This window comes from Syngnathus typhle, linkage group LG10 (assembly GCF_033458585.1).
Source record: "Syngnathus typhle isolate RoL2023-S1 ecotype Sweden linkage group LG10, RoL_Styp_1.0, whole genome shotgun sequence".
Classification (NCBI taxonomy): domain Eukaryota; kingdom Metazoa; phylum Chordata; class Actinopteri; order Syngnathiformes; family Syngnathidae; genus Syngnathus; species Syngnathus typhle.
The window spans coordinates 10,912,744-10,926,632 of record NC_083747.1 but is presented as its reverse complement, the minus strand read 5'-3'; the positions used below and the strand labels follow the sequence as shown (position 1 = coordinate 10,926,632).

The window sequence follows — 13,889 nt, the reverse complement described above, 5'->3', positions numbered from 1 at the left end:
TGCTGACCAATGATGACAGGTATAGGGCGGGACTTAAGTGAAAATGGACGGGCGAGACAGCCAACCGGAGCGCTGTGGCAGGTGCCTGTGCGTCAGCCTCGCGAACCTTTGCGCGCCCTTTGTTTGTAACGACGCGGCTGTGGAGAAGGGAAAACTTCGCGCTGATCTAGGATCGGTTTGTGTTTCATGCTTAGCACACGTACACGGTTGCGAAACTGACTCCAGGTCCGCAAATCAGATCGACCAGCCCAAAGCTTAATGAATATCCCTGACGAGCATGATTTTTTGACTGTAACGAATTACAAATACAAAATTTTGATATTCATATTCTTTGTGTGTATTTATCTATTCATTTACTTATTTACCTATTTATGAATGTGTGGATGCGTTTATTTTTGTTTTTGTATTTTTCCACGTCATTTGAATAAATCCCTGTATTTTCTACTCCATTATATTAAAATAGACTTTGTATACAGAATACAAGACTCGAAAAGGGGCAGACTAGCAAGCAAACCTCCCCCACTGGGTTTGTGAAAGGCATTTTCTCACAGCGCTGTATGAATTGTTTGCCTGGGGTGCCGCAAAGCAAAACATAATGATGAGCCATTTGTGTCAGTTGGAATAACTCAAAATAAGCCATTCGACCTTGATTTATTTGCTCACATACAGTCGGTTCCATTTGGAAGCCCCATATTTCAAAAGCAGCTCTAAATGTAAAATGAAAATACAATTTTACAATCATATAAATCCACAAATATGTAAGTTTTAGGAATAAAATCAGGGGTGGGAAAAGTATGCTTCTTTCTTGGCTCATAACATTAAAAGAAACAAATATATTTCACAAACGCATTCCACCATATGTTTATTTCTTTTAAAACCTATGAATGACTTGGACCATCTGTCAATTTAAAAAATAATTATGAGGACCTTGAGCACACGTTTGCCCACCCCTGGTCATAGAGTGGAAGCGGTGACATGATTTGAAAAGTACACGTCACTATTTTTCTGCAATGTTGAAAAGAAAAGTGCTAAAGTGATGGTGCTCTAAAGTTCAAGTTACATTTCACAGAAGTGAAGGGAGGCCCCGTAACCCACCGTGCAGCCTATAAATAGAACTTGAGGGTGGACGTTTATGGGAAGACACAACAATTGACAACATTCAAACACATAGGTTACAAAACCTCTACTGCGGTAACAGCAGGACAGAGGCAAGAGCTTCATCACTGATATTAATCTTCCATATATTCCTAAAATGAAAATGGAAGGAGGTTGTTTATTCGACAGGTAAACAGTGAAAAGTGACAATTGAATAAACTGCTTTAGTTACTATTGAGTAAAATACAGTGCTGCACTCAAATTTGCAGATTTATCCTCCCCATTTGACAATTCAATAACGCACACAGGAATATATTCTTTATCATCCGTAAAGAAAAAATCTGTATTACAGCAGTTTACTGAGATTTTGGATAAGCGTACAATCCGTGTAGTTTTTGTATTATACTGCTCTCTAGTGGCCAAAGTGCGCACATCACAAGCAGCCACGCGTGAATTAATCATAATGCACAAACTGTTTCATTTCTTTTCTGCCGAAGAACTACATTGAAATATGTTGAAGAGTTCAATTCAGCCAAAAGCAGTGATTTGGTGCCATCTTGTTGCATGAAGCGCATATTCACTTTATTCGTTGTTGGACTTAACACAATAAACAATGTCCGCCCAAAATGGTTTGCTTTCAAAGTTTTTTTTAAGAAACGTGACTGCTGCAGCTCTCAGTGGCGCTTCAAATGTCGGTCAAAGGCACCACCCCGACACAAATCGTCACGGCATATGAACCGCGTGTAACATATCAGAAAGAAAATGGAGTATAGATTAACATAATTTAGTTTAGTACATCAGTTCAATCCTGCTCCGACCAAGCAAGGCAAATCAACACGGCAAGTCCACCTCACCTCAGAGTAGGAAAATATACTTTATACATAACAAGACACTTTCAGGGTTAATATTCCTCCTCGCTCAAAACTAACGTTGTGCTTTTGTGCAAGAATTTACGGAACAGTGAACCCCGGTTACACTGCAGATTCTTTACAAAGCAAAAAGAAGTGAAAGAATCGATTGTGTGTTCTTTTGTTACAATTGTAGAGTATAGATTTAATGTAACAAATTTGGTTTCATTTTTATCTATCGTGGATTGGTAGTGGAACATACCCCCGCAACAAAAAGGGGTTCACCGTCTTGTAAAATAATGAAAATAAAAATAAAAGCCACAATAATGTCACATTTCTGCATTGAATAAAAACAGCAGACAGTAATTACATGGAAACGCACAAAACCGCTGCTAGTTTGTTTCTCCATGTAATCTATGTCTAGAAATAGATCATTCATACTTACCATATGAAAATAATGATGATAAATCAGCATAATACTGAGACAGATACATTCCTGAAGTGTATCTGCGAGGATGAAACGTTCCACTGGAAATGCAGTTGCAAGTGACGGCCAGCGTGGGGCGCAGTTGCTCATCCCGTCCATGATAGGTGTGCTGCAGTGGTGATGGGCCAGATTGGGACGTCGCAGACTCAAGTTTTCAATTATTTTAAAAGATTGCCAGGACCAATCAGCCAACAAGGTCACATCTTGGACTCACTCCGAACCCGTTTCTCGTTTCTGGTCTCTCAGTTGTAGTGAAGGTGGTCCGAAAGTCTCCTGTTTGATGCGGCAGGGAACACCGAGTCTTGGTCGGGTTCATCGTCAGGAGAAATGAGCTGAAGAGCCACTTCGTTCTCATAGCAGAAAGAAGAGCGAGTGCTCTTTATGTATTTAAGCTCTGCGAGCTCTTTAGCGCTACACAAGGGCGTGTTTGGGATTTCGTACGTCCGATGGAAGAATGAGTAGTCTACCTGGGAAAAGGGAAAGAACAGCATATTTTTTTTAAAACAAAATTTTATTGCTTCAATACATTGTACTGCTCCTTAAAGTGTACACGCCTTGGCCACCTGGGGGCAGTATAATAATGACAGTCATGTCACAACTGTCTCAGTAAGATGCGCTAATATTTAAGTTTTTTCGCAGAGGATAAAGAATCTATACAATTGACTCCTGCCATTTGTGGGAAGTAGGGACTCTGCATATAATTAATGCCCATCATTTTCGCTCTCCTAATTGTTATAGAGGTGGTGTGGTCCGTACCTCATAGCAGTCCTTCTTCTCAAAGAGCACAGGTTCAAAACGATATCCCCACTGGATTTCCGTTGCCAGATAGGAGCTGCGGCATTGCGTGGTCATCGCTGTGGCCTCCACCATGCCCTCCAGGATCACCACCACCTCCAGTTCGGTGTCATTTTCCAGGGTCTCGCGGTCCATCTCGAAGAAAGGCGACTCGTCGTTGATCTCGTGGACGATCGTGACCGGTGAGACCAAGAAAATGCGGTCGGTGCCGGTGTCAAATCCAACGTTGATGTCCAAGTTGTCCAGCGGAAGGAACTCGCCTTCTTCTGTCACCCTTGACTGTTGATAGAAAAAAACAAACAACAACCGTGAAATCATGAGAACTACTATGTACCTGGGATATTTTGGGGGCGTGGCTAAAACAGGGCCCAGTGACTAGTGTTGAACATCGACTGACATTGCGGTTCAATCATACCCACTCGCAGCATTTACAATTTTTTTTTTCATTTGGAAAAAACTAATCCCATCTGCCCTTTACTCTTTGCTCTGTTATTAAGCGAGATCACCTTCACAGATTCCCCCCTCCCCCCGAGGATAAATTTGACAGCATCACCACTCGCACGCAAGACTTCTCGAGGTTCACGAAGGGGTTTGTTCAAATATCAGAACGACAATGTCGGTATTCTTTACGTGGAGGAAAAACGAGATGACAAAGGGAAACGGTGAAGTAAGAGTGGGCAAGTTAATCCAGGGTAAATCTTCCTAACCCCCGAGGGAGAATAAAACAAGCTCTCATTAACTCCAGACCACAGAATATGTCGAGGCCAGATGGTCTCGGCACCCTGTTTGTTTATCTTTTAACTGGACCGCAATCATTCGCAGCAGCAACTAAGGTGTTGATACGATTTTGGATTTTTCCATTGGCAATGTTCTCCATCCAATAACTTACCTTTAAAAGCTGCGCTCGGACGTGAGCCTCGACCAGGTGACTCTTGCGCAGGTTTCCGACTCGCCACATCATGCAGAGTTTGCCGTCCCTGAGGGCCACCACGGCAGTTTGAGAGAAGACCAGAGTTTGGTTGCGCTTCTTGGGCTTGGCCATCTTTGCCATGACCGCCCCGATGATGAAGGCGTCAATGATGCAGCCCACGATGCACTGCAAGACGACCGCCGCCACCGCCAGGGGGCATCGCTCGGTCACGCTTCGGAATCCGTAACCGATGGACGTTTGCGTCTCCAGCGAGAAGAGAAAGGCCGCCATGAAGCTGTTCACTTGGAGGAAGCAGGGCTCCTCCTCCTCCGCTGCCGCCTCTCTGTCGGTCTCTCCCGACGCAGAGGTGCCGGGAACGAGGCGGACGGAGAGGTCCCCGTGCGCGGAGGCAATGAGCCAGAAAGCACATCCAAAGAGTAGCCAGGAGAGGAGGAAGGAGAGAGTGAAGATGACCAGCATCCAGCGCCAGCGGATGTCCACACAGGTGGTGAAGAGGTCACTGAGATAGCGCTGGCCCCTCTCGCTCATGTTGACAAAGGTAACGTTGCAGCGGCCGTCCTTGCCCACAAAGCGCTTTCGGGGCCCGCGGCCAGCCCGCTTGGCGCGCCGGCGGCTTGCGGTGGAGGGGGAAGAAAGGGAGTCCCGGTCCGAGCCGGACGGGCCTTCCCCTCTTCCTCCTACACTACTTCCTGAGCACATGGCCTCCGTTCTTTCCCCGCCTTCTCCTCCCATCGACTCTCCGGTGGCACACCGTGCATTGCAGTCAAGAGGCAATGCGATGCCGTTGACGACGTGGGTCGGGGACGGGCCGCTCGGGCTTCCCGACCCAATCGGGCTCCCGCCTGCCCGAGCCATGTCGTCTGCGCTCTGTGCCAGCCTCATGACTTCCTCCTCCTCGAGCGGCCCATCCACCACCACAGCACTAAAGCGCCGTTTCACACGTGCCGCGCCCATCGCGTGCTCTCAATTCTCACTTTGTCACACGGTCAAGTTGCGAGATGGAGTAACGACGGTAGGAGTCTTCGGTGCATCCTCGAAACAAAATCATCAGAATCCATACCCGTCAAGAATCCCCTTCAAAGTCATTGATCGGTTCCATGTTGCGGGTTTCCAAGAACGATCCTTTCGTTGATGGATCTCAGAGCAAATTCACTTTCATCGAGTCCATCTCCGAGTGTGTCCATGGAAGAACACTGTCCATACATCGAAGCAAACCAAAAAGGACGGCAGGGTTACCTCGCCTTATATCTGTTGCTCAGAATCAACTTGCAAGGGAGGGAAAACAAAAAGCATGCAGGGGGGGGGGGGGGGGTTGTTCGATTTCAAAAAGTACAACAGAAGACAATTTCAGGCAGCGTTTTGACAAAGTTGGGGACAGGCGCAAACTTGGGACACGGGCACATATGTACATGCGGTTGAAAAGATAAAAACATGCGCTTTCTTACGATACAGTTCTTCAGGTTCAGGTTGTGGCATGGCAAAACAAAAAAAAAACATTGCTGTTTTTAGAAATCAAAAACCACGTCAGGAAGAGAGACCAACGAGAAGATACTTGATAGGCAACTTTCTTGTTCCCTCATCTTTAACAACTTTCCAGAGTCTCCATATCTGCCTGACTGTCATTTTGAATTTACTGAAGATGATGACATTATACCAAAATAAAAAAAAATTAAGTGATACAAATTAATCTATACCTCACCAGACATCTCTCCTTCACTCCTTCCTAAGCCTGATTAGATACAGAGAGAGGAAAATAACACAGCGATTAACCGTGTTGCTTGGAAGATTTATGAAAAGGCAAAAGGTCACCTGAAGACGCTTTTACAGATGGAGCGTTAGGTTGGCTGAGAGATTGGCTTTGACAAGTTCACTGCAGCTCAGATTCCCGCTTTCCAAAGGCTCGCTGCAGAGAGGCATAAATTAGGAATCCTTTGACAATAAAAAAGAAAAATTACAAAAAAAGTTTGCATTTACCTTTCATAGTCATTCCAAGATCACTTTCGTAAGTATTTGGACCACAAGATGAAATCCTTTGGATAAAACCAATCAACTCATTTGATTCATCTGTATGATTCCTACAATAAATGAAAATGAGGAAAAAGATCCCTCCTGAAATGGGAAGTGACATATGGGTTCATCTTTGGTGATGCGTTCAGGCAAAATGTTCAGAAGACAAAAGAATCTCCCATTTGGATTTGATTGTCTTTGCTAACTTCTTGTCGGTCGTCTGCTTTTTTCTCACTTGACTCATTTAACAAACCAGCGAGCCTGGAAAAAAAGACATTTACTCATGAGAAAAAAAAATATTCAAATGGTCATTGCAAAAAAAGATAATCAGATGCTTACCTATGTTTTTTTGTTTTCTGTCCGGATGTTTTTTTTCCCCTTGTTTTTACAATCAGTCCTATCTCAGGAACATCCCATAGATGTTTGTTATTGTCTTGGACCCTGGGAAGTGATTCAAATAAAATCATGGATAATCATTCGACATGACGTGACCATTAGTTTGCATTTCTTTGCTTGACGAAAGGCCCGGCAGCAATTCCTGACCTTGACGACCTCAGAATTGTGCCCAACCAACATTTGTCCTTTATCTCCATTATGGCACCTCCTGAGTGTGGCTGAACGACCGATGACAGCCACCTCGAGGAGGTGATTAAACAAGTACGAGCGCGTGTGTTTGGAAGCTAACGGCTTTCTCTTATCAATGTCAAGTGGTTTGTGAACCTGGTGGTCACGCACAAATCCCGTCACTGAAGAAATGTCAGTTCGCACTCGTTAAAATGCCTGACGGATGTTAAGGCTGTTACAAAAGCCAGTTTAGCGCAAACTACTTCTGGCGCATAGCAGAGCGACAGAACCCGGGAAGGAAATTTAAAACAGTTGAAGTGTCATATAGCAAAATCCATCACTGTTTGATGAAAACCTTGACTTTAGGGACCTTTTGTGCCTTTAAATCCTCCAGATGATCAGATATTATTCAGGTGCTATGTGGACAGATTACGACAACAAGGGATTGTTATGATTTTAGTGTGATTGTATTTTTCCACATCAAACCGAGCCGAGCCACAACAATGCAAATATGCACACGTCGATACTTTGTGATTGATCAGTGGTAGTTAGAAACCAGGCCACAGATTCGAGCTCTCTCTCACTGCAGCTCTAGCTATTTTCTAGAGCTTGGAGAAAAATAATCACCTTTACAAAAATATTTAGATACAACTTTAAAAGTAAATAGCATGTGTGAGATAGGTAATTGCATTTTAAAGCATCGCAACAATTGAATGTCCTTTTATCTTGGGACAGTGTGATCAATAAGAGAACATTTTCTGATGGAGGTTGCATCCGGTCCAACAACGTGAGCCCTTATTTAGCGGCCGATAACGAGCATATGTGTGCACTTGGCTTGGCAGTCAGCCTCATTCCATCTAATTGAAACTCTTTACCCGAACGCGTGCAAAAAAAAAAAATGGAGGTCATCGTGTGGCAAAATGTTAATCTGGGTGGGAGCTAAAATGCTGAATGTTTATAATTAAGACAATATTCAAAAGTCAACAATAAATAATCACCTCGAAAAATAAAAATAAAACATAAATAATATTAATAAAATTAAAATGATAAAATGATCATCAAAAATAATAAAAAGAAGGCAGCAATCACAGAGTATTAAATAAAACAGCATAACATCTACAAAAGACAATGAATATAAAGTTCAGCGTAAAATCTAAATTGGAAAAGTCTTATTAGCTGCATTAGAAAATTGGTGCTTTTTTTCTCTAGTTAAAAACAATTTCAGTTTGAAAACAATTTTTGTCAATCACAGTAAAAACTGGCGAGCGTGTCAGCCCACAGTGAGTTCATTAAAGCTGCTTATTCGATTTTCAATTACATCATTCTTTCACAGCAAGACAACAACTAACCAACAAACATTGCAATTTCAACACTGCACTAAGGTAACAAGAAGCGATACATTTTGACAAAATGAACTTTCACTCACCAAAAGTCTCCTTAGACAACTTCATGTGACAATCTTTGCGCAATATAAGAGTTTGACAAAGCTTGCTGGATCCGCGCGCACGTCGTCAACTGTCCTCGTGCGTTGGCGCGCGCGCTCCCGAGGCGCTACGTCCCCCGGGGACGTGCGCACGCCGCTGCCCATGACCTTGACACACGATCCCGATTCATTCAACTAGTACATGATCTTTTATGAAGAAGTCATTCACCATATAATATTAAAACAACCCAAATACATATTTTAACATTCAATGCAACGTATACACTGAAAAACGATAGTTTGTTTTTGTTCCGAGTGAACGCTGTGGGAGTGAGAGAACTGCCGTGTGTTTACTTTTCTCTTAATCTGATTTAATCTCAGTCAAAACGTCGCAGTGATGCCAAGACGTGTCGTGGGAAATGGAAATAGGCATCAGACGGCTCAAGGAGCTAAACAGCTGCTGCAACCGGCGACTATCACACTAATGTGTGAGAAATGTGAAAACTTCCATGCAACTCATTGCGTCGGGTGACGGAGTGAAGCATTGCAGATTACGTGCCACCAGGCAGACTATCTTTTTATATTACACAAGTGCGTATGTGTGTGCGTGATTGACCCGTGGAAAACAGTGGGTGTGGTTTAGAGGTTGGCAACCAGAGAGGGAGGAGTCATTTACAAGAGCGTGATGATGATGATGATGATGATGATGATGATGATGATGATGATGATGTCAAATTTACCAGAAGGATAACGCTGGCTGGCTGCATGCGCCCACTGATGTTAAAATCCCTGTAAAGTGAATAAAAATGTATTTTAAATTTGACACGCCACAAAAACAAAACAAAAAAAAAACTGTTGTTACCAAGCCTACCAAATTTGAATGATTAAAAAGATGCCAAGTATATAATACAGTGATCCCTCGCTACTTCGCGTTTCGTTCATCGCGGCTTCACTACATCGCGGATTTTTTTTTTCCAAATTAAAAAAATATTTAAAAGTCAAAATAAAACTTCTAAATTGAGGAAACGTGTCTAACCTTTAGGACAATGTAGTATTGTTCCGTTTACATTCCTTTAGAAGTCCGTTTTCACGTGTTAGTACGATTAGCATCTTTCCGCTAACTCGTTAGCCTGCCTAGTACTTCTTGTTGGTGACCGTACTTCGCGGATTTCACATTTTTGGAACCAATCATCCGCGATAAACGAGGGATTACTGTATGAGGCTTAAAAATCTAGAAAAAATGTACAGGCCTTTTCCACACTGTAAAGACAGCCCGAAGCTTTGGTCCCAACTTTGGCTGTCAAGTTAGATGTTTGGGTAAAACAAACAATGGCTCACAAGATGTGCAAATAACATCACGCCTGGCGGTAGTTCAGTTTAGTGTGACACTCTGGACATTCATCTTTCAAGGTTGCACCGTAATAAGTCTGCTTTGTGGTTTGTGTGTGTAAAACGCTGTGACCTAAAACAATGAGAAACGTGTTCATCTGAAAAAGAACTTTCCATTTGTATGGTACGACCGCTAATGAGGCACAAAACCACTGCATCGCTCAAGAGAACGCCGACATTTCCACTGTTTAAGTCAAACACGGGTTACTTCCATACTGTGGCTTTGAAATGATTCATTTAATGCACAGCGGTCAATGGGAAAGCTGACGTAAATGTAACTTTCGCAATTATTCACATGTAAGGAACATCCCCCTTGTGTTGGCAGCCTTCACTAGTGACTCACAACCGCATGAAGACGCCATTATTATTTTTGGCTGCAATAACCTCAACAAGCCACCAGTGGGCAGGTTCAAACCAGTTTTGACTCATGTCGGTCTGTTTTGATTCCCAGCATACAATTAGAGCTGCACACCTCGTACTTACGTCAAATTACAAGGCAAGTTTAAAATGTGTCAACACTCTAGACGTAGAATTTCACACCTGAGGGAGTCTTTGGACCTGAAATGCAAGGTTGACTTTTTACTTTTCATTTTACAAGTGTTTATTTAGCACGGCTCACCTGTTTGCTGGGTTTGGTCACGTGACCCTCGCAAGATGACCCTTTGGGCACTGTGACATTAAATTTGACAACTTCCACTTTAATGGAAAACAACACCACCATATAGATGCTGATTGTTAGCTTGTGTGAGGCTTTTTGCATCATCAGATTTGAGTCACAATATGGACATCCATCATTGCAGCGCAAAGAGGGGGACAAAATGAATTAAATGGGACATGCTACAATTGGAATCAGTCCAAAGAAGGATAAAAAACCTGAATTGGATTTCTGACTATGGGATTAAAGTACATCCTAAATGGATATACTGGATCTACCTACAGATCTTAATATATCGTTATGATAGTGATTTAAAAAGTAAGCTAAATTTAGTAAAGCTGCTCCCTTGAATTCTGATGAAACTGTTTTGCAGGGAAAACAGTATCAATACACTCCCGACTTAGTAACAAGGAAGGATTAGGAAAATTTGATGGTCACCAGCCTGAGGGGATCAATAACTCATCACGAATTGTGAATCAGTCTGATCCAGAAACCATTTGTCACCTAAGAAAACGTCCGCCCATTTAATCAAGACTATGATACGGAGGACGGTCATTCGTCAGTGCGTTTGCGGAGAAACGCCGACGCAAATTAATTAAATGAAGGCGGAAGGCAAGGACGGCCAGGGAGAGGTTAGGGAGGCGTTGATGGAAGGGGGTGGGGGGTTCGTCCTGGTGGGATTCCCCGCTGATTGGACATGTTTGGGTGGTTTGCATAAACACGCAAAAATACACTGAAAAATAAAGGCTGTTTTTTTTTTGTGTGCGGTCACAAGTGCTATTCTGTTTTTACACGCTGGACATTTTGGGAAATCCCTTAAGGAAGAATTGCTCCCAGGATTTTGGCTGCTACTGGGTAATTTAGACGCAAGTGTCAAAAGACCTTGACACTATCGAAAGCACAGGCCTACATTTATAATCTAAATATTAATATTTGGCCCATCTAATTGTATAGATTTATCTTTGCCAATTTAATCTGCCCAAGGACTTCAAAATCAGCCACGCTGGCCAAGGTGACTTCTAAAACACTACAATGGGACTCATTAACCAATTAGATTTCAAATTTGTCCTCACAGGGCCAGAGTGCTGACCTTTGATGACATCACACTTTTTCCGTTCACTGATTGGTCGATCAAAGCAAAACTTGATACGGCTAAATTGAACGAGCAAAACACATCTAGTTATCGTCACGTGTTTATACATTTACAAATCTTCATGTCTGTAAATAATTTACAGTAGAAATGTGTGCTTACAGTGAATTAAATAAAGAATTTTAGCATTCGTGTCATACTGAAATGTCCAAATGGGCTTGAGAACTGCGCTCCGGCATTTGCAGTAGACTGAACTCCTTCACCGCCTCGCGTCATGATTTGCATATTTAAGATTGATGCAAAATAATTAACAAGCGCAAATGCACGACGAACGGGTCAAAGCACTAGAACGAAGCCATAGCTCAGGTAAATGTAATTATATAATGTGTCGGTCGGACGGGATGGAGATGGATGTGCTGTGACACATAAATAGCGGGCCACTCGAGCGTTTTCATTTCGTGCGACATTTATGTTACACTATTTCCTTCTTTCGTAGGCCAACTAGGAGCATGAAAAAACATGATGCAACAGAAAACATGGGCAATATCAATATTACTTCTAAGGAGCTTGCTGATGAGTTGAATCAAGTGTGTTGGAGCAGGGAAACATTGAAAACAACCTAGCTAAGGGTTCTCAAGGACCGGACATTTTGGTTGGCAAAAACTTTATCCCACCAAAAATAACATATTTGAACACAAAGTTTCAATACTAATGATGTGTCAGAGGGCCCATTTGCTTTTACGCTACTTTGACATTTGAGTTCCAGGAAAGCACTTAATGTGTTTTTTGCACTTTATGCATCGTTTTTTCCAGAGACTCTGCAAACTTCAACAATATTCATTTCCCGCACAGGGGAGTTTCTTTATTACTTTATTCTCTACGTTTCACTTTACTAAGTCATACCCATCTGTGTCTACTTGCATGATGGCAGCCTGGACGGCTCATATCTCGATGCCCCCCACCCCTCCCCTCTCGGTTTTGGCATGCTTGTGCCAGGTATTTTTCAAATTCCTCACACCCTGTGGGGATAGGTATGTCCACCCCCCAGCTTCCAGCCATCCCCGCTAAACTTTGCTGCCTGTCTGTGTCCATCGAGCGTATGCCAGCACATGTACGGAGCAGCCAAGCGACGCGGCGCTCGCTTCGCACGCACGTCTGACTGGCGGGTCCCAACAAAATCATCCGGCCTCTTAAAGCTGGCGAAGAGCGGCGGTGGGCTCTCCGTGCGGCGGGCCAAAAACAACTGGGCGGGTAACAGGCAACTGTGAGCTATGCTTGACCACTCCAGAAAGGCCCGTTTATCCGGTGACAAGTCAAGCCTCTTATTAGAGCTCACTTAAAAAAGAAAAAATCCTATCCAGGGCCATTTGAGTTTTATACGCAGTCCTTAGAGGGTCATTCTAAAACATCATATAGGTACTTTTGGCCCACCCTTTCCAAACATAAAAAATGTTGACACAGGACCTATTAAGATAATTTTGTCCGTAAATAAAACGCCGTATCTCATATCTGTGTCCCACGCGGACTCGTTTCAACTTGACCACGCTGAAGTAGGTTAGTTGGAAAATTGGATCGTACGTACGTCTTTTTTTTCCCACAGACTCCGGCGAGAGTCTTCCATCTCACTTGCGTGCTTCCATACGTGAAAAGAAAACATGGAGAACTCGCCCGCTAAGAGCGGCCTGTCCGATACAATTTGCCAAAACCGTTGATGGAGCGTTTTCTGTTAAGGGTATCAAGATTGTGCTGTTTGGTCTCTTCAACCACAAAACCAGATTTACTCCTAAAATGACTGAAAAACTCAAATGTTGGAGACTTCTATACTCCACGTGTAGAATTCATGTTAAATAAATATTTGAGTTATTCTAGGAGAGTTTATGCTTAGCCGTGCTTGATTCCCAGATTTTTACACGAGTGGCAGCTGAATTATATAAGAAGAAATATAAAATGGACTTCAAGTTGAGTATCAGCGTTACTGGATATGATCACAGACTCCAAAATTGTCAGAGGAGGAAAACAAAAATCATATTCTGCTGATCTTTCCTTGTGCGAGCTGTCAGTCTACGTACACACACACAAACGTAATTACGTAATTTAGTTGAGAAGCAGATAATAATCCGCCAACGGTAGACACAACACGCTAGGCCAGTCTCGACATCTGCGGCGAATAAGCGACATTAGTGTGCTGCATTATAGACTGAAAAGCCAAGAAAAAGCCACATCTCAAATGAAATTATTGAGCCGGGCAGCTCAAAAGTGGGCTGCAGCTAAACAAACAAAATGAAAAGATTCCAGGATAGGGATGACGCATATATGCAGGAGAAAAGTTATGGCGACATTTTCTGAAAGAAATGTTTCCATCAAAAGATTTAGAAATTGAAATTTAAAAATGTTTCTGACTGACGGAACCAAAATTTATTAGCAACATTTTTATCCCACGTATCACTTCAAATTAGCTTTGAAGACTTCAACTGATTATTTGCCAAAACACAATATTATGAGACTATTCATAGTCATGTAGTTGAGGTCTTCACAAGGGGTCTAAAGCGTGATTTACGCCCGGCGCAAAGGTTTCAAAACATTGGAAACCCATCAAAACATGACG

At 42.8% G+C, this 13,889-nt stretch overlaps 1 protein-coding gene across 1 annotated transcript; it reads right to left on the bottom strand.

Annotated features, from left to right (window-relative positions):
- Window positions 1-651: 651 nt before the first annotated feature.
- kcnj14 (potassium inwardly rectifying channel subfamily J member 14) lies at window positions 652-8,275 on the bottom strand. The gene is made up of 8 exons (XM_061289983.1): window positions 8,154-8,275; window positions 6,503-6,604; window positions 6,131-6,424; window positions 5,966-6,059; window positions 5,856-5,885; window positions 4,115-5,610; window positions 3,187-3,504; window positions 652-2,897 (listed from the first exon to the last, which is right to left on the bottom strand). The coding sequence occupies exons 6-8, from the start codon at window positions 5,108-5,110 to the stop codon at window positions 2,673-2,675; spliced, it is 1,539 nt and encodes a 512-aa protein (XP_061145967.1). The 5' UTR covers window positions 5,111-5,610; window positions 5,856-5,885; window positions 5,966-6,059; window positions 6,131-6,424; window positions 6,503-6,604; window positions 8,154-8,275; the 3' UTR covers window positions 652-2,672.
- Between the last annotated feature and the right edge of the window lie 5,614 nt (window positions 8,276-13,889).

What these genes read in the sequence shown, in the direction of transcription:
- kcnj14 (XM_061289983.1), bottom strand. Translation starts at nt 5,110, where the DNA reads ATGGGCGCGGCACGTGTGAAACGGCGCTTTAGTGCTGTGGTGGTGGAT. An exon ending in TCCGAGCGCAGCTTTTAAAG is followed by an intron (nt 3,505 to 4,114) that starts GTAAGTTATTGG and finishes TTCTATCAACAG; the next exon opens with TCAAGGGTGACAGAAGAAGG. An exon ending in AGAAGAAGGACTGCTATGAG is followed by an intron (nt 2,898 to 3,186) that starts GTACGGACCACA and finishes CCCTTTTCCCAG; the next exon opens with GTAGACTACTCATTCTTCCA.